The 27,069-nt window shown below is 44.1% G+C and overlaps 1 protein-coding gene across 5 annotated transcripts in view; it reads left to right on the forward strand.

The window, feature by feature from the left end:
* Nucleotides 1–27,069, forward strand: part of LOC109867613 (SH3 and multiple ankyrin repeat domains protein 3) — a 263,943-nt gene that overhangs the window by 225,967 nt on the left and 10,907 nt on the right. The window contains exons 15-26 of one of the 5 annotated variants that reach the window (XR_004204842.1): nt 4,226–4,279; nt 5,234–5,316; nt 7,649–7,773; nt 7,912–8,047; nt 18,659–18,739; nt 19,148–19,171; nt 19,620–19,750; nt 20,081–20,186; nt 20,306–20,853; nt 20,950–23,078; nt 23,742–23,791; nt 27,013–27,047. Coding sequence is in view for 4 of the 5 variants with exons in the window: in XM_031801754.1 (XP_031657614.1) it covers nt 4,226–4,279; nt 5,234–5,316; nt 7,649–7,773; nt 7,912–8,047; nt 18,659–18,739; nt 19,148–19,171; nt 19,620–19,750; nt 20,081–20,186; nt 20,306–20,853; nt 20,950–23,078 (3,417 nt within the window). In the remaining variant the exon portion in view is untranslated. The remainder of the gene's footprint in view (nt 1–4,225; nt 4,280–5,233; nt 5,317–7,648; nt 7,774–7,911; nt 8,048–18,658; nt 18,740–19,147; nt 19,172–19,619; nt 19,751–20,080; nt 20,187–20,305; nt 20,854–20,949; nt 23,079–23,741; nt 23,792–27,012; nt 27,048–27,069) is intronic. The other 4 variants (XM_031801754.1, XM_031801755.1, XM_031801756.1 and 1 more) reach the window with 4 other exon arrangements.

Consider the following 27,069-nt stretch of genomic DNA (forward strand, 5'->3'; position numbering starts at 1 on the left):
CACATACATTCATACACACACATGCGTACACACACACACTCACACACACACACACATACATACACACACATACTTACACATACACACAAACACACCCATACATACACACACATACTTACTAACACAGACTTACACACACACACACACACACACATACATGCACACACATACTTACACACACGCATACATACATACACACACATACTTACATACAAACACATACTTGCACACACACATACAAGACTGGCAAGACTGTAAACTCTCCTTCCAGACTCATATCAACCATCTCCAATTTAAAATCAAATCTAGAGTTGGCTTTCTATTCCGCAACAAAGCCTCCTTCACTCACGCCGCCAAACTTACCCTAGTAAAACTGACTATCCTACCGATCCTTGACTTCGGCGATGTCATCTACAAAATAGCTTCCAACACTCTACTCAGCAAACTGGATGCAGTTTATCACAGTGCCATCCATTTTGTTACTAAAGCACCTTATACCACCCACCACTGCGACCTGTATGCTCTAGTCGGCTGGCCCTCGCTACATATTCGTCGCCAGACCCACTGGCTCCAGGTCATCTACAAGTCCATGCTAGGTAAAGCTCCGCCTTATCTCAGTTCACTGGTCACGATGGCAACACCCACCCGTAGCACGCGCTCCAGCAGGTGTATCTCACTGATCATCCCTAAAGCCAACACCTAATTTGGCCGCCTTTCGTTCCAGTTCTCTGCTGCCTGAGACTGGAACGAATTGCAAAAATCACTGAAGTTGGAGACTTTTATCTCCCTCACCAACTTCAAACATCTGCTATCTGAGCAGCTAACCGATCGCTGCAGCTGTACATAGTCTATCGGTAAATAGCCCACCCAATTTTACCTACCTCATCCCCATACTGTTTATATTTATTTACTTTTCTGCTTTTTTTCACACCAATATCTCTACCTGTACATGACCATCTGATCATTTATCACTCCAGTGTTAAAATTGTAATTATTCGCCTACCTCCTCATGCCTTTTGCACACAATGTATATAGACTCTTTTTTTTCTACTGTGTTATTGACTTGTTAATTGTTTACTCCATGTGTAACTCTGTGTTGTCTGTTCACACTGCTATGCTTTATCTTGGCCAGGTCGCAGTTGCAAATGAGAACTTGTTCTCAACTAGCCTACCTGGTTAAATAAAGGTGAAATAAAAAACATATACACACACACTTACACACACACGCAAACATAGACACACACACACACACACACACACACACACACACACACACACACACACACACACACACACACACACACACACACACACACACACACACACACACACACACACACACACACACAAACACACACACACACACACACACACACACATACTTACACACACACACACTCACACACACACACACACATACACACATACTTACACACACACATACACACACATACTTACACACACACACACACTCACACATACTTACACATACACACACATAGACACACACACACACATACTTACACACACACACACTCACACACACACACACACACACACCCACACACACACACACACACACACATACTTACACACACACACACACACACACACACACACACACACACACACACACACACACACACACACATACACACACATACTTACACACACACACACACACACACATACATACACACACACACACACACACACACATACTTACTTACACACACACACTCACACACACACAAACATACACACACACTTACACATCATGGGACTACGCAGCTGTCATACCACTCAGGAAGGAGACGCGTTCTGTCTCCTAGAGAGGAATGTACTTTGTTTGGAAAAGTGCAAATCAATCCCAGAACAACAGCAAAATAACTTGTGAAAATGCTGGAAGAAACAGGTACAAAAGTATATATATCCACATTATAACGAGTCCTATATCGACATAACCTGAAAGGCCGCTCAGCGAGGAAGAAGCCACTGCTCCAAAAACCGCCATAAAAGAGCCAGACTACGGTTTGCAACTGCACATGGGGACAAAGATCCTACTTTTTGGAGAAATGTCCTCTGGTCTGATGAAACACATATAGAACTGTTTAGCCATAATGACCATCGTTATGTTTAGAGGAAACAGGGGGACGCTTGCAAGCCGAAGAACACCATCCAAACCGTGAAGCATGAGGGTGGCAGCATCATGTTGTGGGGTGCAAAATAGATGGCATCATAAAGAAGGAAAAGTATGTGGATATATTGAAGCAACATCTCATCAGTCAGGAGAGTTAAAGCTTGGTCGCATATAGGTCTTCCAAATGGACAATGACCCCAAGCATACTTCCAAAGTTGCGGCAAAATGGCTTAAGGACAACAAAGGCAAGGTATTGGAGTGGCCATCATAAAGGTCTGAAAAAGCGTGTGCGAGCAAGGAGGCCTACAAATATACAGTATGCTCTTCTGTAACGATTCAGTCATGATTAGCCATAATCATGATAGCATCCACATTAATGAAGAAGTGGACAAAAACATATTATATTATTATTTACAACAAACGTTTCTCCAAAATGACACAATACATAATTTACCATTGATTTCTATTGGGCATAACATAATCTGAAACACAACCAAAACAAAATACAAATGCATCCAATTAGTTTGTAGTCACACGCTTGATGTAGTCATTGCATGTTAGGAATATTGGATCAAATACTAAACGGTTTACTAAATGTAATACACTATAAGTGAATTTGACTCCTTCAAATGGGGGGGGACTAAATACATAGTGCTTTCATTTCTAAACAGTAAAACAGATATGTATGAAAATACCCTCAAATAATTGGTGACATTCTGTACTGTCACCTCATATAAAACACTTGATCTCATATCCAAAATGCTAGAGTATAGAGCCAAATGAAACGTTTTTGCTTCACTGTCCAAATAAATACTTAGAGGAGTGTAAATGAGAGTTATGTGATGCTGTTGCTGTCTAGTGGTGGGACAGGGTCAGTGCATTCTGCTTGCGTTATACAAAACTAAGCTCCCATTACCAAAACATGTGTGTGTTTGTGCACGTGTTTGAGTTTGTCTCTCCCTCTCTTCCTTGTCCGTCTCTCTCTGAAATGTATTTTATAGGATGTCTGTAATAAAGGAGCGTATGAGTGCTAGTTCTAATGTAAATCATATGTGCAGGCTGAGAGAGAGGACAGTAGAAGAGGAGCTGCTATAGGACTGTGTCATGATGTAAAGTCACTGTAAATGTCAGAGTCAGCTTGTCAGGAGAGAGGCGCTTGGTATCAGAGCATTGCTGGGGAGAGAGAGAGAGCAGTTCTCCACCGCTTTAACAATGGGTACATAGTGAGTCATGAAGATTATGTGAGAGCTACAGCAGCTGAATAGGAGAGAATGTCAAAGCTCTTGCATGGAAGTCTATGGAATGGAGTTGTATGTGAATGGAAGTCTATGGAATGGAGTTGTATGTGAATAGAAGTCTATGGAATGGAGTTGTATGTGAATGGAAGTCTATGGAATGGAGTTGTATGTGAATGGAAGTCTATGGAATGAAATTGTACGTGAATGGAAGTCTGTGGAATGGAGTTGTATGTGAATGGAAGTCTATGGAATGAAATCGTATGGGAATGTAAGTCTGTGGAATGGAGTTGTATGTGAATGGAAGTCTATGGAATGGAGTTGTATGTGAATGGAAGTCTATGGAAGGGAGTTGTATGTGAATGGAAGTCTATGGAATGGAGTTGTATGTGAATGGAAGTCTATAGAATGTAGTTGTATGTGAATGGAAGTCTTTGACGTGCTGCTGTGAATTGCTACTTAGAGGGTTTATGGAACATGATTCTATGTAAGACTATAAATACGTACATTGTGTGATATGATTCTGCTACAGTGTGTTTTTTTTGCATATGAATGTATGGAAGATGTTTTCAAAATGCCTGAGTTGAGCTGTATCTAAATGGGAGTTCATGAAATAGAATTGTGAATGCAACAGAGAGATTGAGAACATGGTTGGTTGAATGGAAACATAAAGCAAGGTATTCTGGCGCTATGGAGGGGAAAAGGTTTAAGCTGGAGTTGGATATGCAGGATGTAGGCTGAGAGAGGGAGGAGTGGAAGAGATGTTGAACTATAGGCATATCTATACACTGTATATCTCTCTGTATTTAGCATGATACTGTATCTCTGCAACCTCTGCCCCCTGACACAGGAGTATTTCTCACGGGTCTCCAGGCCCTGTCAGCAGGAGCTCTATCTGCCCTGGGTAAGTTGCTGGGCAGCAGGCGTGGCAAACTGTTAACACAAGTTCAAACTCCAGATCTCTCATGCCAGTGTGTATGGTGTTGAGATGCCTACTAACCAGAGAGACTTTCGCGACACTGACACTCTCACTCTTCTGCTTCACTAACTCTATGGGCTGTCTGGTGTCAGCCGTGGGATCTGACAGTCAGTCAGTCAGTCAACAGAATATGGGTGTTGCTGAGAATGGGACATGTTGCTACTTTTACTGTGTGGCTTCAGAGTGCTAGAATGTCGCTGGGAATACATGTGCTGTTGTTTTTGAGGATTGAATTGTCTGGTATGAACTGACATAATATTGTACTCACTCACTCACTCACTCACACACACACACACACACACACACACACACACACACACACACACACACACACACACACACACACACACACACACACACACACACACACACACACACACACACACACACTCGCTACACTCACTCACTCACATAAACAAAAACGCACACTTGTGACGACTCTCTTATTAGTCGTGAGATCATTTAATATTTCTCTGCAAGCAAGCACGCACTCCTCTTCTTCCTCTTTCTCCTCCTCCTCTTCCTCTTCTCCTCCTCTTTCTCCTCCTCCTCCTCCTGCTCGTGAATGGGAGAGGCTAAGTCCTCTGTTCTTATCTCCTATCCCTGGAATTTCAGTCATTAGGAGGGAACACACAGACAACATCCCCTCCACCCAGCTCTCTCTCTCTGCTCCCTATACTTCTCTCCTCTATCTAGCCCTCTCTTTCCTTACCTCTTTCTCTCTCTCATTGTCCCTCTCCTCCCATCCCTGTCCCCCTTTCTCTACCATACCTAGCTCTCGCTCCCCTTTTCTTCATTCCCCTTTGTCTCTTTGTCTCTTCTCTCTGTGAACTTGTTGCTGGACTCTTACTTGCTGTCCCTCTCCTCTCTACTCTCCAGTGATTACATCATAGAGGAGAAGAATGCTATGCTGCAGAAGAAAGAAAACGAAGGCTTCGGCTTCGTCCTGCGGGGAGCCAAAGGTAGAAAACACACACACACTCACACACACACCTAGGTGAATACCTGCTAATTAATCAAGTGTTTTAGTGATGGGCCATAAGACTGGAACAGACAACTTCTCTCTCTATACCTCCAGGACCAGCCTGGAGCTCCAGACACATATTTTCACAAAGCTTGACTTTATACCTTATTACTAAAGCAGGCTGTTTTGATCACTGTCACTGCTGCCTCCAAGGCCCTGCTAGCTACTTTCTTCATGTCATAGGCTGTCTGTGTGTGTGTCATTACAGGTCTGTGAGCCCCTCTGCAGGTGTTCTGGGGGGTATGAGATATGGTGGGTTGATGTGAGGAGTTCTAGACCTCTTTCACTGAGTCACACAGTATGACTTATTTACCTATGAACCAACACGACTGGCTTTGATCAACACCACATTGTCTCTCTCTGAGTGTGTGTATGTGTGTGTCTGTCTAGCCTTTGTGGTGGCGTCATCCTAAAATGAACTGTCCGTTGAATCCCCATCTGTTCCTCACACATTGTATTCAGGGAGACAGAAATTACATGATTTCTCTCCAATTTGTATCTTTATTTCTCCTCGTTCATTGATTCCTTCACTGTCTTTCTTTTGTTCTATTCTTCTCTTGTCTTTCTTTAATTCTTTCTTTCACACCTTACCTCCCTCTTCTTTATTCCTTTCTCAGCTTTACTATTAGTCCTTATCCTCTACTACTTCACACACACACTACTGCACGTTCCAGCTCCCCATGCTGGTTACTATAGCAACCCCTTGCGGGCACCAAACCCAGGAGTCAGAGTGTGTTTGCTGCTCCTCCATCTCTATATTTATATTTTTGTAATTTCGCAGACACTCTTATCAAGAGTGATGTACAGGAGCATTTAGGGTTAAGTGCCTTGTTCAAGGGCACATCGACTAATATTTCACCTAATTGGCTCAGGGTTTTGAACCAGCGAACTTTCCAATACTGTCCAAATGCTCTTAACTGCTGGGCTACCTGCCTCTCTCTCCCTTCTCTGTCTCTACATCTCTTTCTTACTCTACTTTTTTTCTCTTGCTCTCTTCCTTTCCCTACCTCTAAACACTAAAGCTATGAAGGCTGGAGAGAGAGGGAGAGACTAGTCTGTAGCTTTCCTCCTGATCAAAAAACAGTTGACATGGAGTCTAATTTAGAGCCAATAGCTTTCTTTTCAATGTTTCAATTTGTCTACCTTTTTCTCCTCCTTTTCCAATTTCCATCAGTCAACTTTCCCCCACTCTAGATGTATCCCTCCCTCTCTCCTCTCTTGTCTTCTTCTTTCTCTCCCTCCATCTTCCCATGTGCCTCAGATAAAATTGAATAGATTGTCTTTCATAGTGGGGTCATGTCACACATACACACACACACACACACACACATTGCAGGTGCCTCTGGGAGCTCTCCTTTTTAAGTGGTATAGTCAGACTCAATTGGATTAAATGAAGGGTGTGTGTAGTTCACGGTAGCTCTATCCTAAGATGTGTGTGTGTGTGTGTGTGTGTGTGTGTGTGTGTGTGTGTGTGTGTGTGTGTGTGTGTGTGTGTGTGTGTGTGTGTGTGTGTGTGTGTGTGTGTGTGTGTGTGTGTGTGTGTATCTGATTTTCAGTGTGAGAGTGATTAAAGTAATACGGTTGAGTGAAAGGGTCTCTCCCTGTCACACCACCTCACCGTTCCTACATAGTCCATCTGTAAATAGCCCACCCAATCTACCTACCTCATCCCTATATTGTTTTTATTTACTTTGCTACTCTTTAGTACACCAGTATCACTACTTTACACACCATCATCTGCTCATCATCATCTGCTCATCTATCACTCCAGTTAATCTGCTAAATTGTAATTACTTCCTTACTATGGCCTATTTATTGCCTTACCTCCTCATGCCATTTGCACACACTGTATATAGACTTTCTTTTTTTTCCTATTGTGTTATTGACTGTACGCTTGTTTATTCCATGTAACTCTGTGTTGTTTCTGTCGCACTGCTTTGCTTTATCTTGGCCAGGTCGCAGTTGTAAATGAGAACTTGTTCTCAACTGACCTTCCTGGTTGAATAAAGGTGAAATAAATCAAAATAAGCCATCACTCACTCTATTATAAAAACACATTCACTTACAGGCTGCTGTGTGTATCTACTTCCATGTGTACCTCTATGAGCTTAAGGTGTGTTCTCTTTTCCATGGCAGATGTGCGTGGGTGATACTCTCACGATTCAGTGTACCTTACGGTGGATTCCAAAATTAATACTGTATGTGTATTTCTTGTGTTCAAACATCTATCCATGTTTGGATATTTGGTCATTCTCTCTGTGTATTCCCAGCTGAGACGCCTATTGAGGAGTTCACCCCAACACCTGCATTCCCTGCCCTCCAGTACCTGGAGTCTGTCGACGTGGAGGGAGTGGCCTGGAGGGCTGGGCTTAGGACAGGAGACTTCCTCATAGAGGTAACTACACCCCCTCTCCTCTTCTCCTGTCTCTTCTCCAACCCCATGGACTAGCCCCACTGCCTCCCAGGTCTCTGTCTGCTGACCTCCAGCCGTGTGTATATGTGCGTGTGGCATTCGTGCGTGTGTGTGTTCCAGGTGCACGGAGTGAACGTGGTGAAGGTGGGCCATAAGCAGGTGGTGTCTCTGATCAGACAGGGAGGCAACAGTCTGCTGATGAAGGTGGTCTCTGTCACACGCAAACCTGAGTCTGAGGAGGTGGTTCGCAAGAAAGGTGAGCAGCATGTCCCTCATCAAGTTGCTATGAGTATAATGAGTATCTACACTCCTGGGACTATATCATGTATATCTGGGCCTGTATCCACAAAGCGTCTCGGAGTAGGAGTGGTGATCTAGGATCAGTTTAGCCTTTTAGACCATAATTAATCAGATTAAATGGACAAATCCTAGATCAGCACTCCTACTCTGAGATGCTTTGTGTTGATACTCGCCCTGGTGTGCTGGAGTGGACAAGTTGAAAAATGGGACTTCCACTACTGCCTGTCCTTCATTGCAGATGTAATCTCCTCTCCTTCAGTTCAGTGTCACATTATTAGCTGGTCCATGTATTTGATCTCTAGCATATAGCCATTAGGTTCTTTAATACTAGGTTCTGTATTAGTATGTTGTCATGGATATGGCAGTTGGCACTAGATGACCTGATATATTTGAGAAGGATCTGAATGTTCCTGTCATCAAGGTGATTTCACCACTTTGCCACACTGTAAATTCATGTGGTTTCCATGTCAACGGCATCTCATCTCATCCCTGTGCTAAACAGCTCCCACTCTCTCCTGCTACAAAGACCTCAGGAAAGTGTATGTGTGTGTGTCTCCTTGGGTGAGCGAGACAGACAGATACACTTGTAGGATCTTAATTTGATCACCCGGTTGCAGGAGAACTTAGTTGTATTTGAGGTTTTAGTTGGTTTACTATTTTTGTGAGAACTTTTGGTACTCACAAGTATAGGAAAAGGTGTCCACACACACACACACAGAGAGAGAGAGAGAGAGAGAGAGAGAGAGAGAGAGAGAGAGAGAGAGAGAGAGAGAGAGAGAGAGAGAGAGAGAGAGAGAGAGAGAGAGAGAGAGAGAGAGAGAGAGAGAGAGAGAGAGAGAGAGAAAGTCAGAGACAGAAAGTGTGAGAGAGAGACAAAGAGAGGAAAGATATAAAAGTCGATATGGAGGTCTCTGAGTAGTCAGTCTGTGATTGGAACTGAACATGACAGACATGTATTGTTGCTGGGATTGAAGTTGTGTGAATCCACCCAATAAGGACGATTTGCATATCCAGGATCAGTGGTGTAAAGTACTTAAGTAAAAATACTTTAAAGTAAAGGGTATATGTACTTTACTTTACTATTACTTTACTATTTATATTTTTGACATCTTTTACTTTTACTCCACTACATTCCTGAAGAAAATAATGTACATTATACTGCATACATTTTCCCTGACACCCAAAAGTACTCGTTACATTTTGAATGTTTAGCAGGACAGGAAAATGGTCCAATTCACTCACTTAAAGAGAAAATTCCTGGTCTTCCCTACTGCATCTGACCTGGCAGACTCACTAAACACAAATGATTTGTATTGGAGTGTGCCCCTGGCTATCCGTAAATTTAAATATAAGGAATTTGAAATGATTTATACTTTTACTTTTGATACTTTAGTATATTTTAGCAATTATGTTTACATTTGATACTAAAGTATATTTAAAACCAAATGCTTTTTTACTTTTACTCAAGTAGGATTTACTGGGTGACTTTCACTTTTACTTGAGTCACTTTCTACTCAACTATGAAAATTGGGTACTTTTTCCACCACTGTCCAGGATGTTGTATTTTCCCAATAAGTTATGATTTTTGACAATTAAAATGGAATATGTCTTATTTAAGTAATGCTTTGACAGTGGTTAAAGACAGTGGCAACAGTAATACACTTGATTACACTGAGATGACGGTGTATTTATCCACCTAATTTGAAGAAATTAGTTTGTTCTGAAGATCTACCGCTTGGTTATGATGAAGTCCCCACTTCCTCTCATTTCATTAGAGGACTCAGGTCAGGAGTGTACAGTGTGTGTTTGGGGCAGTATAGAGTGTGAGAGGGTGGAGACAGAAACGGATCAGAGAGGTGTGCTGAACGCGGAACAAGGGAGATCTCGGTTTGTTGTTTTGAAAGTCTCTAAAAATGTGTTCTAATGAAAATGTTTGGGTACTAGTTACCTTTTGAATTTGGATTCCACGACCTGGTTAGCCTCAGTTGCTGGGACCGTTACATCTGTTCAGGGATCCTGCCAACCAAAAGTCTGACGAGCTGCTTGGCGTAGCAGCTAGCTTAGCTGCTAGCTTACTAGCTATCAAGATAGCAAAGTTTCCTTGACAGCTTGAACACAGCCCGCAAAGCGGATAACGCTTGTGCCAATCTTGTGACTGTCTAAATCCCTGCTGTTTGTTTCTGTTTCCATCTGCCCTGCGACCTGCCCTGTCTGGACCTGTGGGGCACCAATGCTAGTCTATGTTGCTACCATAAAATCCAAAGCCAATGGTGGGAGTAATGGAGAGGACAGTTTCTCTATCACAGGTGAAATATTTTTAAAATGAACAATAGGGGTTCTACAAGCAGTTGTTACAACAACAGGAAAATAGCTGATTGACTCAACTAACGGACGATCTGACTAGAGAGGTCATGGACATTAAGAACAGTTTTCAGTTGTCCCCGGAGAGGTGGATGTCCTGAAAGAAACTTGCAGAAAGATGACAACAAACTGTAAGTCTACGCAAGATGACATCAGCATAATGACTGGGAAAATAAACTATCTAGAGGGACAATCCAGGTTGATTAACATGGTTGTGAATGGAAAACCAGTCTTCACATGAGAACTAGGCAGAGTCTGAGGAGAAAGTAAAAAAAATTATCACTGAAAAGCTGATCATTGAAAATTGAGGTGGAGCACGCACACAGGTCTGGAAAACCTGTTACCTGCCCAGGTGATAGACAGAGGCTGATAGTGGTCAAGTTCCTGAGGTTTAAGGACAAGATGGCTGTTCTGGAGAGAGCCAAGAGCATGAGAGGAACCAACATCTTCCTTAACGAAGACTACTTGGAAGCTGTGCGCCAGAGGGGGAAATAACTTATCCCAGCCATGAAAGCTGCCAGAGAGCGCGGGGACATTGCTTAAATCTGCTACCACAGGCTCATTGTCCACCCTCCCTCCCAAAATACTGAGTGGAGTGAGAGAGACAAGTTTCCAGGTTAGAAGCTTCAGCCCCACATCACACACACCAACTGACACTCACAAGTGCCTGATTGACTAACTCTATTGGCCAAACCATGTTCATGTCATTCTTTGTGTGTTTTCTTTCTTCATTTTACTTCTATCTCTGATATGCTACTCAGGAAAGGACTGAAAATAGCCCATATTAATTTATGTAGCCTTAGAAATAAGATTCATAAAATCAATATCTTGCTAACATCGGATAACATTCATGTATTGTTTGTCTTTGAAACTCAATTAGATAATTCCGTTGATGATACAGCGGTAGCAATACAAGGATATAACATCTACAGAACAGACAGAAATGCTAATGGGGGAGGTGTTACTGTATATGTTCAGAGCCATATTCCTGTAAGGTTTAGAGATGACCTTATGTCTAGAGTTCTGTGTCTTATGTCTGAAGTGTTGTGGTTGCAAGTTAACCTGCCTCATCTAAAGACTCTTCGTTTGGAGTGTTGCTATAGGCCACCAAGTGCTAACAGTCAGTACTGTATCTCAAATCAAATGAAATTGTATTTGTCACATTCGCTGAGTCCAACATGTGTAGACTTTACTGTGAAATGCTTACTTATGAGCCCTTTCCCAAAAATGCAGAGTTAAAAGTAAAATAATTAGCAAAAAAATCAAAAAGGAAATAGTAACATAATAAAACAACTATAACAAGACTATATACTGAGTAGTCAGTCTGTGATTGGAACTGAACATGACAGACATGTATTGTTGCTGGGATTGAAGTTGTGTGAATCCACCCAATAAGGACGATTTGCATATCCAGGATCAGTGGTGTAAAGTACTTAAGTAAAAATACTTTAAAGTAAAGGGTATATGTACTTTACTTTACTATTACTTTACTATTTATATTTTTGACATCTTTTACTTTTACTCCACTACATTCCTGAAGAAAATAATGTACATTATACTGCATACATTTTCCCTGACACCCAAAAGTACTCGTTACATTTTGAATGTTTAGCAGGACAGGAAAATGGTCCAATTCACTCACTTAAAGAGAAAATTCCTGGTCTTCCCTACTGCATCTGACCTGGCAGACTCACTAAACACAAATGATTTGTATTGGAGTGTGCCCCTGGCTATCCGTAAATTTAAATATAAGGAATTTGAAATGATTTATACTTTTACTTTTGATACTTTAGTATATTTTAGCAATTATGTTTACATTTGATACTAAAGTATATTTAAAACCAAATGCTTTTTTACTTTTACTCAAGTAGGATTTACTGGGTGACTTTCACTTTTACTTGAGTCACTTTCTACTCAAGTATGAAAATTGGGTACTTTTTCCACCACTGTCCAGGATGTTGTATTTTCCCAATAAGTTATGATTTTTGACAATTAAAATGGAATATGTCTTATTTAAGTAATGCTTTGACAGTGGTTAAAGACAGTGGCAACAGTAATACACTTGATTACACTGAGATGACGGTGTATTTATCCACCTAATTTGAAGAAATTAGTTTGTTCTGAAGATCTACCGCTTGGTTATGATGAAGTCCCCACTTCCTCTCATTTCATTAGAGGACTCAGGTCAGGAGTGTACAGTGTGTGTTTGGGGCAGTATAGAGTGTGAGAGGGTGGAGACAGAAACGGATCAGAGAGGTGTGCTGAACGCGGAACAAGGGAGATCTCGGTTTGTTGTTTTGAAAGTCTCTAAAAATGTGTTCTAATGAAAATGTTTGGGTACTAGTTACCTTTTGAATTTGGATTCCACGACCTGGTTAGCCTCAGTTGCTGGGACCGTTACATCTGTTCAGGGATCCTGCCAACCAAAAGTCTGACGAGCTGCTTGGCGTAGCAGCTAGCTTAGCTGCTAGCTTACTAGCTATCAAGATAGCAAAGTTTCCTTGACAGCTTGAACACAGCCCGCAAAGCGGATAACGCTTGTGCCAATCTTGTGACTGTCTAAATCCCTGCTGTTTGTTTCTGTTTCCATCTGCCCTGCGACCTGCCCTGTCTGGACCTGTGGGGCACCAATGCTAGTCTATGTTGCTACCATAAAATCCAAAGCCAATGGTGGGAGTAATGGAGAGGACAGTTTCTCTATCACAGGTGAAATATTTTTAAAATGAACAATAGGGGTTCTACAAGCAGTTGTTACAACAACAGGAAAATAGCTGATTGACTCAACTAACGGACGATCTGACTAGAGAGGTCATGGACATTAAGAACAGTTTTCAGTTGTCCCCGGAGAGGTGGATGTCCTGAAAGAAACTTGCAGAAAGATGACAACAAACTGTAAGTCTACGCAAGATGACATCAGCATAATGACTGGGAAAATAAACTATCTAGAGGGACAATCCAGGTTGATTAACATGGTTGTGAATGGAAAACCAGTCTTCACATGAGAACTAGGCAGAGTCTGAGGAGAAAGTAAAAAAAATTATCACTGAAAAGCTGATCATTGAAAATTGAGGTGGAGCACGCACACAGGTCTGGAAAACCTGTTACCTGCCCAGGTGATAGACAGAGGCTGATAGTGGTCAAGTTCCTGAGGTTTAAGGACAAGATGGCTGTTCTGGAGAGAGCCAAGAGCATGAGAGGAACCAACATCTTCCTTAACGAAGACTACTTGGAAGCTGTGCGCCAGAGGGGGAAATAACTTATCCCAGCCATGAAAGCTGCCAGAGAGCGCGGGGACATTGCTTAAATCTGCTACCACAGGCTCATTGTCCACCCTCCCTCCCAAAATACTGAGTGGAGTGAGAGAGACAAGTTTCCAGGTTAGAAGCTTCAGCCCCACATCACACACACCAACTGACACTCACAAGTGCCTGATTGACTAACTCTATTGGCCAAACCATGTTCATGTCATTCTTTGTGTGTTTTCTTTCTTCATTTTACTTCTATCTCTGATATGCTACTCAGGAAAGGACTGAAAATAGCCCATATTAATTTATGTAGCCTTAGAAATAAGATTCATAAAATCAATATCTTGCTAACATCGGATAACATTCATGTATTGTTTGTCTTTGAAACTCAATTAGATAATTCCGTTGATGATACAGCGGTAGCAATACAAGGATATAACATCTACAGAACAGACAGAAATGCTAATGGGGGAGGTGTTACTGTATATGTTCAGAGCCATATTCCTGTAAGGTTTAGAGATGACCTTATGTCTAGAGTTCTGTGTCTTATGTCTGAAGTGTTGTGGTTGCAAGTTAACCTGCCTCATCTAAAGACTCTTCGTTTGGAGTGTTGCTATAGGCCACCAAGTGCTAACAGTCAGTACTGTATCTCAAATCAAATGAAATTGTATTTGTCACATTCGCTGAGTCCAACATGTGTAGACTTTACTGTGAAATGCTTACTTATGAGCCCTTTCCCAAAAATGCAGAGTTAAAAGTAAAATAATTAGCAAAAAAATCAAAAAGGAAATAGTAACACAATAAAACAACAATAACAAGACTATATACTACTGGTAGTAGTACTGGTACCGAGTCACTGTGCAGGGATACGAGGTAGTTGACATAATATGTACATGCAAGTAGGGGTGAAAGTGACTAGGCAATCAGTATAGATAATAAACAGAGTAGGAGCAACGTGCAGTGCATTCTGAAAGTATTCAGACCCCTTCCCCTTTTCCACATTTTGTGACATTACAGTCTTATTCTAAAATTGATCAAATAATTGTTTTCCTCATCAATCTACACACAATACCCCATAATGACAAAGTGAAAACATGTTTTTAGACATTTTTCAAAATGTATTAAAAAAATATATTTACATTAGTAAATCAGATTCGAAATTGAGCTCAGGTGCATCCTGTTTCCATTGATCATCCTTGAGATCTTTCTACAACTTCATTGGAGTACACCTGTGGTAAATTCAATTGATTGGACATGATTTGGAAAGGCACACACCTGTCTATATAAGGTCCCACAGTTGACAGTGCATGTCAGAGCAAAATCCAAGCCATGAGGTCGAAGGAATTGTCCATAGAACTCTGAGACAGGATTGTGTCAAGGCACAGACCTGGGGAAGGGTACAAAAACATTTAAACAGCATTTAAGGTCCCCAAGAACGCAGTGGCCTCCATCATACTTAAATGGAAGCAGTTTGGAATGACCAAGACTCTTCCTAGAGCTGGCCGACCGGCCAAACTGAGCTATCAGAGGACAAGGGCCTTGGTCAGTGAGCTCCGGAGTTCCTTTGTGGAGATGGGAGAACCTTCCAGAAGGACAACCATCTCTGCAGCACTCCACCAAACAGGCCTTTATGGTAAAGTGGCCAGATGGAAGCCACTTCTCAGTAAAAGGCACATGACAGCCCACTTGGAGTTTGCCAAAAGGGGCCTAAAGGACTCTCAGACCATGAGAAAAAAAGATTATCTGGTCTGATGAAACCAAGATTGAACTCTTTGGCCTGAACACCAAGCGTCATGTCTGCAGGAAACTTAGCACCATCCCTACGGTGAAGCATGGTGGTGGCAGCATCATGCTGTGGGGATGTTTTTCAGCGGCAGGGACACAGCCAGAGCCCGGACTTGAACCCAAACGAACATCTCTGGAGATACTTGAAAATAGCTGTGCAGCAACACACCACATCCAACCTGACATAGCTTGAGAGGATCTACAGAGAAGAATGGGAGAAACTCCCCAAATACAGTTGTACCAAGCTTGTAGCGTCATGCCCAAGAAGACTTGAGGCTCTAATCTCTGCCAAAAGTGCTTCAAGGTACTGAGTAAAGGGTATGAATACTAATGTATATGTGATATTTCAGTTTTTATTCGTAATACATTTGCAAATATAAAAAAAAAAAGTAACATCTCAGATTGTCATGCCTTCATACCGACCTTGTGCCATATTCGGTAATACCGGCACTGAAAAAAAAACATCTCATAGAGAATGCTAACTAAATGCTAACAAGAGTATTACAAACATTTTGCACAGTTTCTAACCTAAACTATACTAGTAAGTCAAAAATGCTACTCACAGTTTGCTGCACACACAAAACAATTATTAGCCAGCAAGGCTCTTGATCCAGGAGGGGATTCTCTGCTGTTACCAAGCGAATGCTCAAGGTAGCATAACAAGCTACTATATTAGTAAACCAAATGCACAACTACAGAGCATTTAGCACTACCTTGATAGTTATAAGATATCTAGCTGGCAAACATTGAGTTGTGAATTCCGTACTGTAATTAGATCACCTGGCTCATGCTGTACAACAGAGTGACATTTTTCACATCTTGACTATTTCCCAGTTAAATGGTAGGAGCTGCAAAAAAAGGGCATAGGAAAGCTGCAGCTGGCCCACAACAGAGCAGTACGTCTTGCCCTTCACTGTAAAAAGAGGGCTAATATTTAAAAAATGCATGCCAGTCTCACTTGGCTTAAAATAGAAAAAAGATTGACGGCATCACTTCTTGTTTTTATGATAAATATTACTGTGATGAAAATTCCAAATTGTCTGTATATTCAAATAACATACCGTTCTGACAGGCATACTGTATGTACCCCACAAGACATGCCATCAGAAGTCCAAAACAACAACACACAGTATTGTATAGAGCCATGGTTGCATGGAACGCCCTTCCATCTCAAATTACCCAATCAAACAGCAAAATCAGCTTTAAGAAAACAATAAAACAACACCTCATAGTACAACGCTTTTCCCTTTGCTGACCCAAATAACTTGTATGTTTATGTAAAGTAATATGTTTCTGTTAAGTGTTTTGTCAGCACAAGACTTTTTGTATTTCTATATTTCAAGAACATGTATGTTGCTCTGTCCTTGAGCTGTCCTTGTCTATTATTGTTATGTACTATGTCATGTTTGATGTTTTTATGTTTTGATCCCAGGAAGAGTATCTGCTGCTTTTGCAACAGATACTGTTGATCCAAATAAAATCCTGAATCCTAAACCACCCCATGAAGTTCTACTGAGCCGGCTCTGCTCTGCCTGGTTGTTCTGTGATGTTCTTAGCTGTTCTAAGCTGTATTTAATACTCTAAAAGGCAGCACTGCTGCTCCAAGTCAACTTTTTCTCCAGTTCTTAACTCTGCAGACACTCTCACACACTCTCACAATCCCCCGCCCTCGCTCTCTCTTTCTCTTTCTTTCTTTCTTTCTTTCTTTCTTTCTTTCTTTCTTTCTTTCTTTCTTTCTTTCTTTCTTTCTTTCTTTCTTTCTTTCTTTCTTTCTTTCTTTCTTTCTTTCTTTCTTTCTTTCTTTCTTTCTTTCTTTCTTTCTTTCTTTCTTTCTCTCTCTCTCTCTCTCTCTCTCTCTCTCTCTCTCTCTCTCTCTCTCTCTCTCTCTCTCTCTCTCTCTCTCTCTCTCTCTCTCTCTCTCTCTCTCTCTCTCTCTCTCTCTCTCTCTCTCTCTCTCTCTCTCTCTCTCTCTCTCTCTCTCTCTCTCTCTCTCTCTCTCTCTCTCTCTCTCTCTCTCTCTCTCTCTCTCTCTCTCTCTCTCTCTCTCTCTCTCTCTCTCTCTCTCTCTCTCTCACATCCCTCTGCACCAAGCCAAACCTTGCCACCATGGTAGCCATAGCAACATGCTGTGTGTTTGAATGAAGCATTGCAATACTCTCTCTCTAGTGCTCTCTCGATCTCTCTCTTTCTGTCTCTTTCTCTCTCCGTAGTTTAAATGAATATACTGACCGGTGATGAAGTGATAGCGTATGGACGAGATTAGATCAGATCTATAGCTGCTCAGTGTAGCTGCGTAGCCAGTATGTGGTAGCATCCAGATGTTCTGCTGATCCGTTTTATCTCTCCACAGTGGTGCATTGAGACGGGACTGGCTGGTTGACAGTATATTGAATGAGGTGCTGTATTGTTCAGAGACTGGGAGGTATGCTGCTGTAGTTTAACATGCACAGATGATAGTGTGTTGGGTGGTGAGCTGCAGCATGGATTTCATAGGCTGTGAAGGTGTGACTCTGTGCTGGTGTATTTTAGCTGTGATAATGTGTAGCTGCACATGTCATATAGCACAGTGGGAGGTATTGTACTCTAGTAATTGATGCTGTGATGGTATGGACTATCTATTTTGAAGGATTCTATTGTCACATGTTAACAGTGAGCTTTTCTGGTGTTATTTGGATGTGGACTGGATATTATAATAATTATATGTAGGTGTTTGGTAGTGGTTGTGGACTGGCACAGCACTAATAGTGAGCTGATCTGTAATAGTTAGTAGGCTATACTAGGGTCTTCGGTGGTTTTGGATGCTAGCGGAGATGACTGTAAGTGGACTGGTGTGAATGTTGTGGAGTGGTAGTGTATTTCCGAGCTGTCGAATTTACAGTTATTTATTTGTCTTCCTCTTCCAATGCCGCATGGCAGAAGGTACTCCCCACCGGAGTGTTGAGTGTGTGTGAGAGTGTGTGTGTGTGACGGGGGGAAAGAGAGAGGGATGATCAAAAAGAGTGTGTCTACCCGCCTGAACAAGTCGTCCAGCTTTCCCCAAGTTGACCAGGGGAAGGCTGCGAAGATAGGATGGAGCTTCCGGCTGGGCCACGCTCGCAGGGCGCTGAACAGCAGGGTCAAAGGGCCTTCCTCCTCACCTTCAACATCATCATCCTCACCCTGTGTTTTCTCCACAGCTCCCCCGCCACCCAAGAGAGCCCCCAGTACCACTTTGACACTGCGCTCCAAGTCTATGACCGCCGAACTGGAGGAACTGGGTTAGTGTGAGAACACAAAGATGCAAACATTCACACATTTGTACACAAACAAACGCTGACACATATCTCCCCACTCTCTCTTTCTCTTTTTCTGTCTCTCTCTCCCCTATTCACTTAACCGTGGTTAAAATATGCTTCCTGCCTTCATACAACTTAGAACATCTCTTTAACACTGACAGAATGATCTTTTCTTTCTCTTCACCTGTTGACATTTCCTTTCTCTTTGATGCATTCACTTTCTCTCTCTCTCTCTCTCTCTCTCTCTCTCTCTCTCTCTGTCTCTCTCTCTGTCTCTGTCTCTGTCTCTCTCTCTGTCTCTCTCTCTCTCTCACACACACACACACACACTCACACACCCTGACACACAACGTTTTCTGTCATTGTTGACATGATCTCTCTTTCACCAAGCTTCCGTCCGGAGGAGGAGAGGAGGTGAGCCTGAGTGGAAACCAGTTGAGGCATCATCATGGCCTCTCTGAGCGTGACAGACACACTGTTCATTATAGATGAAGCACCGGCACGGCATGGGCACTGAGCTCTGAGTTAGTCAGTCAGTCAGTTAGGACCTGCTTCTCAATCTGGATGCTCCCAAAGATATGAGACTCAGACGCTATACACCGTGCCTCCGATCCAACATAGTGAAGGTTTCTTTAGTTGTATGATATGCATGTTGTAATTGTCCACTGTAAATGTATTTGAACACATGTAGGCTTGCATGGTTGTGTTGATATTGTGTGTAGATGTGATATTGTCTAGATGTTTGATAGGGACAAGGAGCTGTGCATTGTGTGTAAACATTCACAATTTGTCAAAAGCATTTTGGTCCATACGTGCTGTGTAGCTGTATTCAAACTGTGTTGTCTGTGTGATCCCTGTACAGAAAGGCTAGATGAGATGCTAGCACCTCAGGAGCCTGTGACGTTACGTTCCCAGCCCACAGAGGCCGACTACAGAGCTGCTACTGTCAAACAGAGACCTACCGGCAGGAGAATCACACAATCAGAGATCAGTGTGAGTATATTCACACACACACACACACACACACACACACATGCGCAGAAACAAATCGATGCACATTCTCTCTCCCACCCACCCACGCACTCACACAAACATACACATCTGAACACACATTCTCACATACACACATATTCACATACACACATATTCACATACACAGGCCAACCCTGGTGACACAGACCTACTAGCCGCAGAATAATATCAGCATATATACCCTCCCACGCACTCACATACAGTACATTCTGTTTTGTGTAAAATGTGTCTGAAACCTATGTGTATTTCTATGTGTGTTTGTGTGTGGGTGGGTGTGTGTCTGTGTTGCAGTCGTTGTTTGAGAGGCAGGGCATGGCATTACATGGTGGGCTCCACCCAAGGATGGAGAGGGCTCATATGCAGCTGCCTAGAGGGATGTCCAGGACCAAGTCATTCGGTAACACCTTTCACCTTTAGTACAGTACTCAATCAATAACTTGACAACTGTAGTGCAGCATCTTTGTACTGCTTTAGGCTCTCTATCTCTCTCTGACCTTTTCCCCCTGACCTCTCCAGGTGCGACTGAGGAGGACCGTCTGTCAGTTTTGGCTGGAGAACACCGTTTCCCCCGGAGCTCCTCAATGACGGACAGCCTCAGAGACCACTCCCACTCCCACTCCCATTCTATCCCGCCCCCTCCCCAGACCGCACCTCCTCCTCCCCCTTCCCTCTACTACCTGGACACGGGCCCTCCTCCTGCTTTCTGCCCCCCTCCTCCCCCTGCCAGGGGTCATAGTCAGGGTCATGACCCTGGAGGTCGTTCCAGCTTCAAGCCCTCCTCCCTGGACCTGGACCGGCCCTACGATCCATCACCCCGCCAGTCCTCCCACGCCGAACGCCAGAAGAAGGCAAGGTCAATGATTATTCTACAAGATTCCTCCCACTTACCCGTGGAGCCCACCGACATTCCCCGCCCCTCCGCATCCGCTACACCACCAGAGCGAATCAAACGGAAAGGCCGGGTGATTGACAACCCGTACGGCAATGTTGGCCAGTTTAGTATTGGATTGTACACACCCACCAAGCCCCAGCGCAAGAAGAGCCCTCTGGTGAAACAGCTACAGGTCGGTTATTCTATTTATTCTGATTATTGTTACTATAGCAAGTGAACAAAGTTTATTTTGAAGTTTAAGTTTCTAATTTCTTGTCTACCCCTCCAGGTGGAGGACGCACAAGAGAGAGCCAGCATCGCCTTGGCCGCTGCCCACTCCCGAGAGACCTCCCCCTCTGGCCGACACACACACAGCCACACACACACCAGCCGGGCCGACTACTACCAGCAGCAGCTGAAGGTGGAGCGTGAGCGTATGCGTCTCCAGGGAGAGGCCCTGCTACAGGGGAAAGGGCCGTTCGCTGTCGCTATCGCTGGCGCCGTGAAGGACCGAGAGCGCCGACTAGAGGAGCGGAGGAAATCCACAGTCTTCCAGTCGGTGGGGACCATAGAGGGGGGGTCGGGGTCTGCCCCTGAGCCCCCCTCCTACACCACATCTCGATCCATCGATGAGCGCCTGCTCAGCAGAGAACTAGGCCAGCTGCCACCCCCCGCCCTGGCCCTGCGCCCCTCACCTGGCGGCACTACCTTCATCCACCCACTCACAGGGAAGCCCCTGGACCCTAACTCACCCCTTGCTCTTGCGCTGGCCGCAAGGGAGCGGGCACTTACCTCCCAGAGCCAGTCCCCCGCCAGTAGCCCTGAGCCCAGGACTAAACAGGACAGGGCTGGTGTTGGAGGTCAGGGGGCTTCGCTTTTCATCGAAAGCCAGACCAAAGAGCCTCAGCATGGGGGCGGGAGGCCGGGGTCGCCCCAGGCTGGTAAATCCCAGTGGGGAGTGTCATCACCCGCCTTGCTTCGCCAGGAGATGGAGGGAAGAGGGGAAGAGAGGAAGGAGGAGAGGAGAACGGAAGATAAGAAGAGTATGTTGATCAGTATCATGGACACATCACAACAGAAGACAGCTGGACTAATCATGGTCCATGCCACCAGTAACGGCCAGGCGGTGGGGCTGGGACCAGGGCTGGAGCAAACCCCCACCTCCCTAGCCACCGAGCCCAGTAAACCCTCCCTCAGTCGGGCTCTGTCGCCCAGCCCCTCTGCCTCTCAGCCCCAGGCCCAGGGCCCTTCCAGCCCAGCCCAGGCTCCCCTGGCCCAGGGCAGTTCAGAGGAAGATGTGGAGCCCTACACAGTGAGCCTACCTCCAGCCATGCTGTCCTCCAGTGATGAAGAGACCAGAGAGGAGCTGAAGAAGATCGGGGTGCTCCCACCTCCGGATGAGTTTTCCAACGGGTTGTTGGCCAATTCACAAGCCCAAGCCCAAGGGACCCCTGTACCCCAGTCTAAATCCATCACTTCCCCTACAACCCCTACTCTCCTCACCCCTTCCACCACCACCCCAAACCCCAGCCTGACCCCCACCCAACCCCAGGTCCCTCCCCTCCAGCCTACCCACGGAGGAGCAGTCGTCTCAGGGAAACCTTCATACCCGGACCAGCCCCATCCTCCAGCCCTGCTGGCTGAGTCTGGTTCAGCAGCAGACTCTGGTGTGGAGGAGGCAGACACACGCAGCTCCAGTGAGAGAGAGCGAGACCACCACCTGGAGACCACTAGCACTGTGTCCACCGTCTCCAGCATGTCCACTCTGTCCTCAGAGAGTGGCGAACCCGCTGACACACACACCTCCTATGCCGACGGGCAGACCTTCGTGCTCGACAAGCCGCCAGTGCCTCCCAAGCCCCGGCTCAAATCCCACTTTGGAGGCAGTAAAGGCCCGGTGACCTTCAGGGATCCGCTGCTGAAGCAGAGCTCTGACAGCGAGCTGTTATCCCAGCAGCAGGCGGCTGCTCTAGCCGCAGCAGCAGCCGGAGGGGCAGGGATGGGGCATGGAGGCCTGGGTTCTGGAGGCCTGGGGCATGGAGGCCTGGGTTCTGGAGGCCTGGGGCATGGAGGCCTGGGTTCTGGAGGCCTGGGTTCTGGAGGCCTAGGGTCAGGCTCTATATCTGGCCTGGTGGGAGGCCCCGGGAGGCCCCGCTACCTCTTCCAAAGGAGGTCCAAGCTGTGGGGGGACCAGATGGAGGCGCGAGGACCCGGAGTGGGGTTAGGGATGGGGAGTCTGGGGAGTCTAGGGGGGTTGGGGTTGGGGCTGGGGGGTGAGGAGGGGGGGAAACCATCGGTGATGGGGGAACTAAGTTCCAGATTGCAGCAGCTGAATAAGGATACCCGGTCACTGGGGGAGGAGGAGCCACTGGGGTCATCGCTGGACCCTGGGAGGAAGTCCCCTGTGACAGGCGCCAGGTAAGATAGGACAGAGGGAGGCTAACTGAACATGGCCAAACCAACCTTAGGCCCTATTCAAGTACTTCAAGATGCATCATTATTTCCTCCCTTCCTTCAAGTAATCAAGAATCAAGAAGGAACCCAACACCTTTTGGGTGGATGAAAGCAAGGTTCCATTAGGCTACACAGCTTTTACATGTCCACTCAGCTGTTACTGTTCAAATAGTTCCCCGTTAGGTTAAAAACAAAGCATCATTTTTTTTTGTAAATATTGAATTCTAATGATCACTGCTGGGTGTGTTGTGCATGGTTTGCTCTTTCCCATGACAAAGTATGCCACTGCCGCCCTATCCCCTGCACGGCCGACTGCAGTGGTAAGTAAATAAGAGAGACTGAGGGTTGAAGACACACCTAGGCAATGGTACGATGCTAGCGTTAGTCTTCCTTAGCAATGCTAGGTCAAACAGGCCCTTTCATTAGTGATCCCCATCCCTCTCCCCATCTGGTATCAGCAATATTAAGGTGGGGTAATAGGGTTAGAGTTGAGATGACTCTTAGACATGTTGGTGTGGAACCTTCATCAGAATGCAGCTGCCATCCATGATACCTATGGAGGGACTGTTTGACACGCCATTTCTTTTATTTCCACTGTTCTACTGAAAGTCCTTTGTATTCCTACAGATGTGACACGGACATGGAAGAGAGTAAACCTTAAGTTTATAGCTTCTAGGGTAAACCCAAAGTCATTTTATATTGTTTTCCTAACCAGCCTAACAACTAACCCCATGGGAATGGAATAACCCTACTTACATTTTCAGATTGTTTTTATTTTGTATTTATCAAACTGCCATGTCAGTTGTTTCCTTGTTTGCATGATCCACTTCCTGACCTCTCAACCAATACAATGAGACATCAGGCTCATCGTACAGTAACTAGTAAATCACTTCCTGTGGAGGGCCATAAAACATGACAATGTGTAATTCATATATAACCCATATACATTTAGTACTGTATCTCTCTGAGACTCCACCATTATAATGTAAAATGTATATATTTTCAGTAATTGATTGGAGATTTAAAGATTATTTTGTGTAGCTCTTTAAAGATGTACAATGTACAGTACATATTCTCTCATTAGGTCTGCTAGGTCTAGACTGAGTAAACCTCAGATCATCTCAAATAATTTGATGATGTAATTCTGTACAGTACAGAGATTATAGACCACCTGGAACATGCTGAGTTCTACACTCTGTTCCCAGTTTCCATGGTGACAGCATTGGCCTGCCATCCACAGTCGGCTTTGTTGTATCTAGTCAGTAAATCAGCTCTAAATCTAATAACAGTCAATAAAACACTGTGTGTGTGTGTGCATGCACGTGTGTGTGCTGGGTTGGTCGATCAGTCAGTCAATGCAAACAAGGTAACACAGGGCCTGGAGGCATGCACTTCCTGAACGCTTCTTCTCATCTCACACACATACACTCACCTCTGACATTTACCTATGACCTGAGGTGACCCTACCAACTGACCATCTCCACACACACCTCCCTCTCTCCTATGTGCAGTGTTCAGCTGGAGTGGGTAAAAGGTGCCTCTAACCACTGATACTGGATCAAATCGTTTTTTAACACCATGTGGTTTAAGTTACGGATTGGGGGTTGGGTAATCTGATCCTAGATCTGTGGTTATGGTTAACATCTATCTCAAGCTCTCTCTCTCTCCTTAGATTCCTACCATCTCTCTCCTTTCTGCCACCAACCATGTTCACACTGTCCTTCCACTATGGTCTTCTGACTGCTTAAAGGGATAGAACAACCCAAAAGTCTGTCAGATGTCTGATACCAAATAATGAATGGAATCTGCAGACTTCTCCTGATGCATATACAATAGCAGGATCTACACATACTATATATAAGATAATCTATACAATATAATTACATACATGTTGGTTATGGACTACACAACTTTTAGCTGAACTTTTTAGGTATAAAAACATCTGACATTTTTCTGGAGTGAACTGTCCCTTTAACATTCAGAGAGATTGGGCTACATGAACGATCCCTCCCACCCCCTCAATCAGCTTCAAGCACATCAGCAGAGATGCAGTGGGGTAAATTGTCACCTATTGTAGAAATATTAATGCACATTTGCTTGCATTTACATGAATGTGCTTTAGTTGTTATTATTAGATTGGACTTCCTTAATTTAGTAGCCTTTTATATCTTATGTTGATCACATAATGAATAGTGATTGGTGGATGTAGGTAGGGATAGTGGCTATAGAGTATAAAATAGTTTAGATGTAGTTAGTTCGTGTGAGGCTCAGTTGACCAGCCTTACGGATAGCAATAGTCTTCTATTTCAAATGGATTCCTCTCCTCACCTCCTCAACTTAATCTGCACCGAACTGCTCTGGACAGGTGAAAGCAACATGTGGGATGCCTAATTGGAATTCACTTTCACCTGTCCAGTTCCTATCATATGATGAGGTGACTATTAAGTAAATAAGGGAAGAGGAAAGCGAGAAGAAAATAAGTGATTTTAGGACTATTGAGATGGAACCCTGATGCCTGTGTTTGTCTACTGAGCAGGAGGACCAGTTATGACTACCAGTACCACCCTGACCTCGTTGTGGATAGGATCAGTAATGGTGGCCTGCGAGCTCGCCTCAACTCTCTCTCCATGAAGCTCAGCAATGTTCTCAGATAAGGTTCTGAGGGACACTACTATTATAGCATTTTATAGAGTAGTTATGGTTAGTCATATAGCATAGCAAAGCAAATGTGTTGGATATTTCACCATGTGTTTGAAGCAAGTATCACATACAGTCAACTCAGCCAATCCCAGAGCTGGACTCTGACATCACCTATATTCCCTCATACCATGATGTCACATGTGTCATGTGACAGAGTGTTCTGATTGGCCCACTCCTCTCTGTCAGTTAATTTCACTCGTCTTGACCTTATCCAATCAACATCAACACCTCTGCTTCGTCCCGCCCCTAACGTCATCCGATACTTATTTTTCTACTGACTTTTCCTTTTCAGTTTAAATGAAGGAAAAGCAGAAATTATACACACAGTTATTCTTTCTGTCTCTTCCTCTCTCTCATTCTTCACACAGTTGCAGAACTCACTCGTGTGATTTCTGTGGTGTGATCACTCACTCAGTGTTCCTCCATACATTTAACACCATTCCCTGTCTGTCCCAGTCATATGTTTCCATACCGCCACAAATGCTATATGTCTCATTCATTCATGTCCACTCATGCTATGTTGTCATAGTTTTAGCTGGTTCAGGAAGTCATGTTTGTCATTGGTTTGAGTTGTGGTCTTGGCCTTCTGTTCTTCTCTGATCTTTGATTTATGTTACATATGTTTCTGTTTGATATCAGTGATTGTGTTGGGGATGGCATTGGTCCACTGACTAATTACTTATCACACACTACACTATACACTTTACTCTACTATACTGTACATTACTATGAGTCTCCATAACCTGAGTTTAAACCCACAAACACACAGAGTCAGGAGACTCTTGCCATTCAACCTGTTTCTTGTTGTTTTATTTTAGTTTGAATTCTTTATTGTTTTGTTCAGTGTTTGAGATGTGAATAGTGTTCTCATTTCTCTCTCATGTGGCCTGCTGGACTCATCGGGTTCTGATTTACTCAACTCTGCTGTCGTTGTCATGTCAAACACACACATACACCATACATAAACACACACTAACACATGCAACATACACACACACACACTAACAAACACACTCACCATGCATGCACACACACAGACACACAAACATTGGCTTGACATGGCCAGCGGAGTTATCTAAAGCAGCCAGGTGTGACTAGCAGGCTACGTCTCACGGACTGATGCTAACATTCTCTCCCATTGCTCTCTCTCTGCTCACCTTGCATGCTCCGCCACGCTGCACTGATCTGATTGGTCTAGAACTGACTGTACGCCCAGGAGGGCAAGACGACTGTGTAAGTGTGCATGGAGTTCATG

The sequence above is a fragment of the Oncorhynchus kisutch genome, linkage group LG22, assembly GCF_002021735.2.
Source record: "Oncorhynchus kisutch isolate 150728-3 linkage group LG22, Okis_V2, whole genome shotgun sequence".
NCBI lineage: Eukaryota > Metazoa > Chordata > Actinopteri > Salmoniformes > Salmonidae > Oncorhynchus > Oncorhynchus kisutch.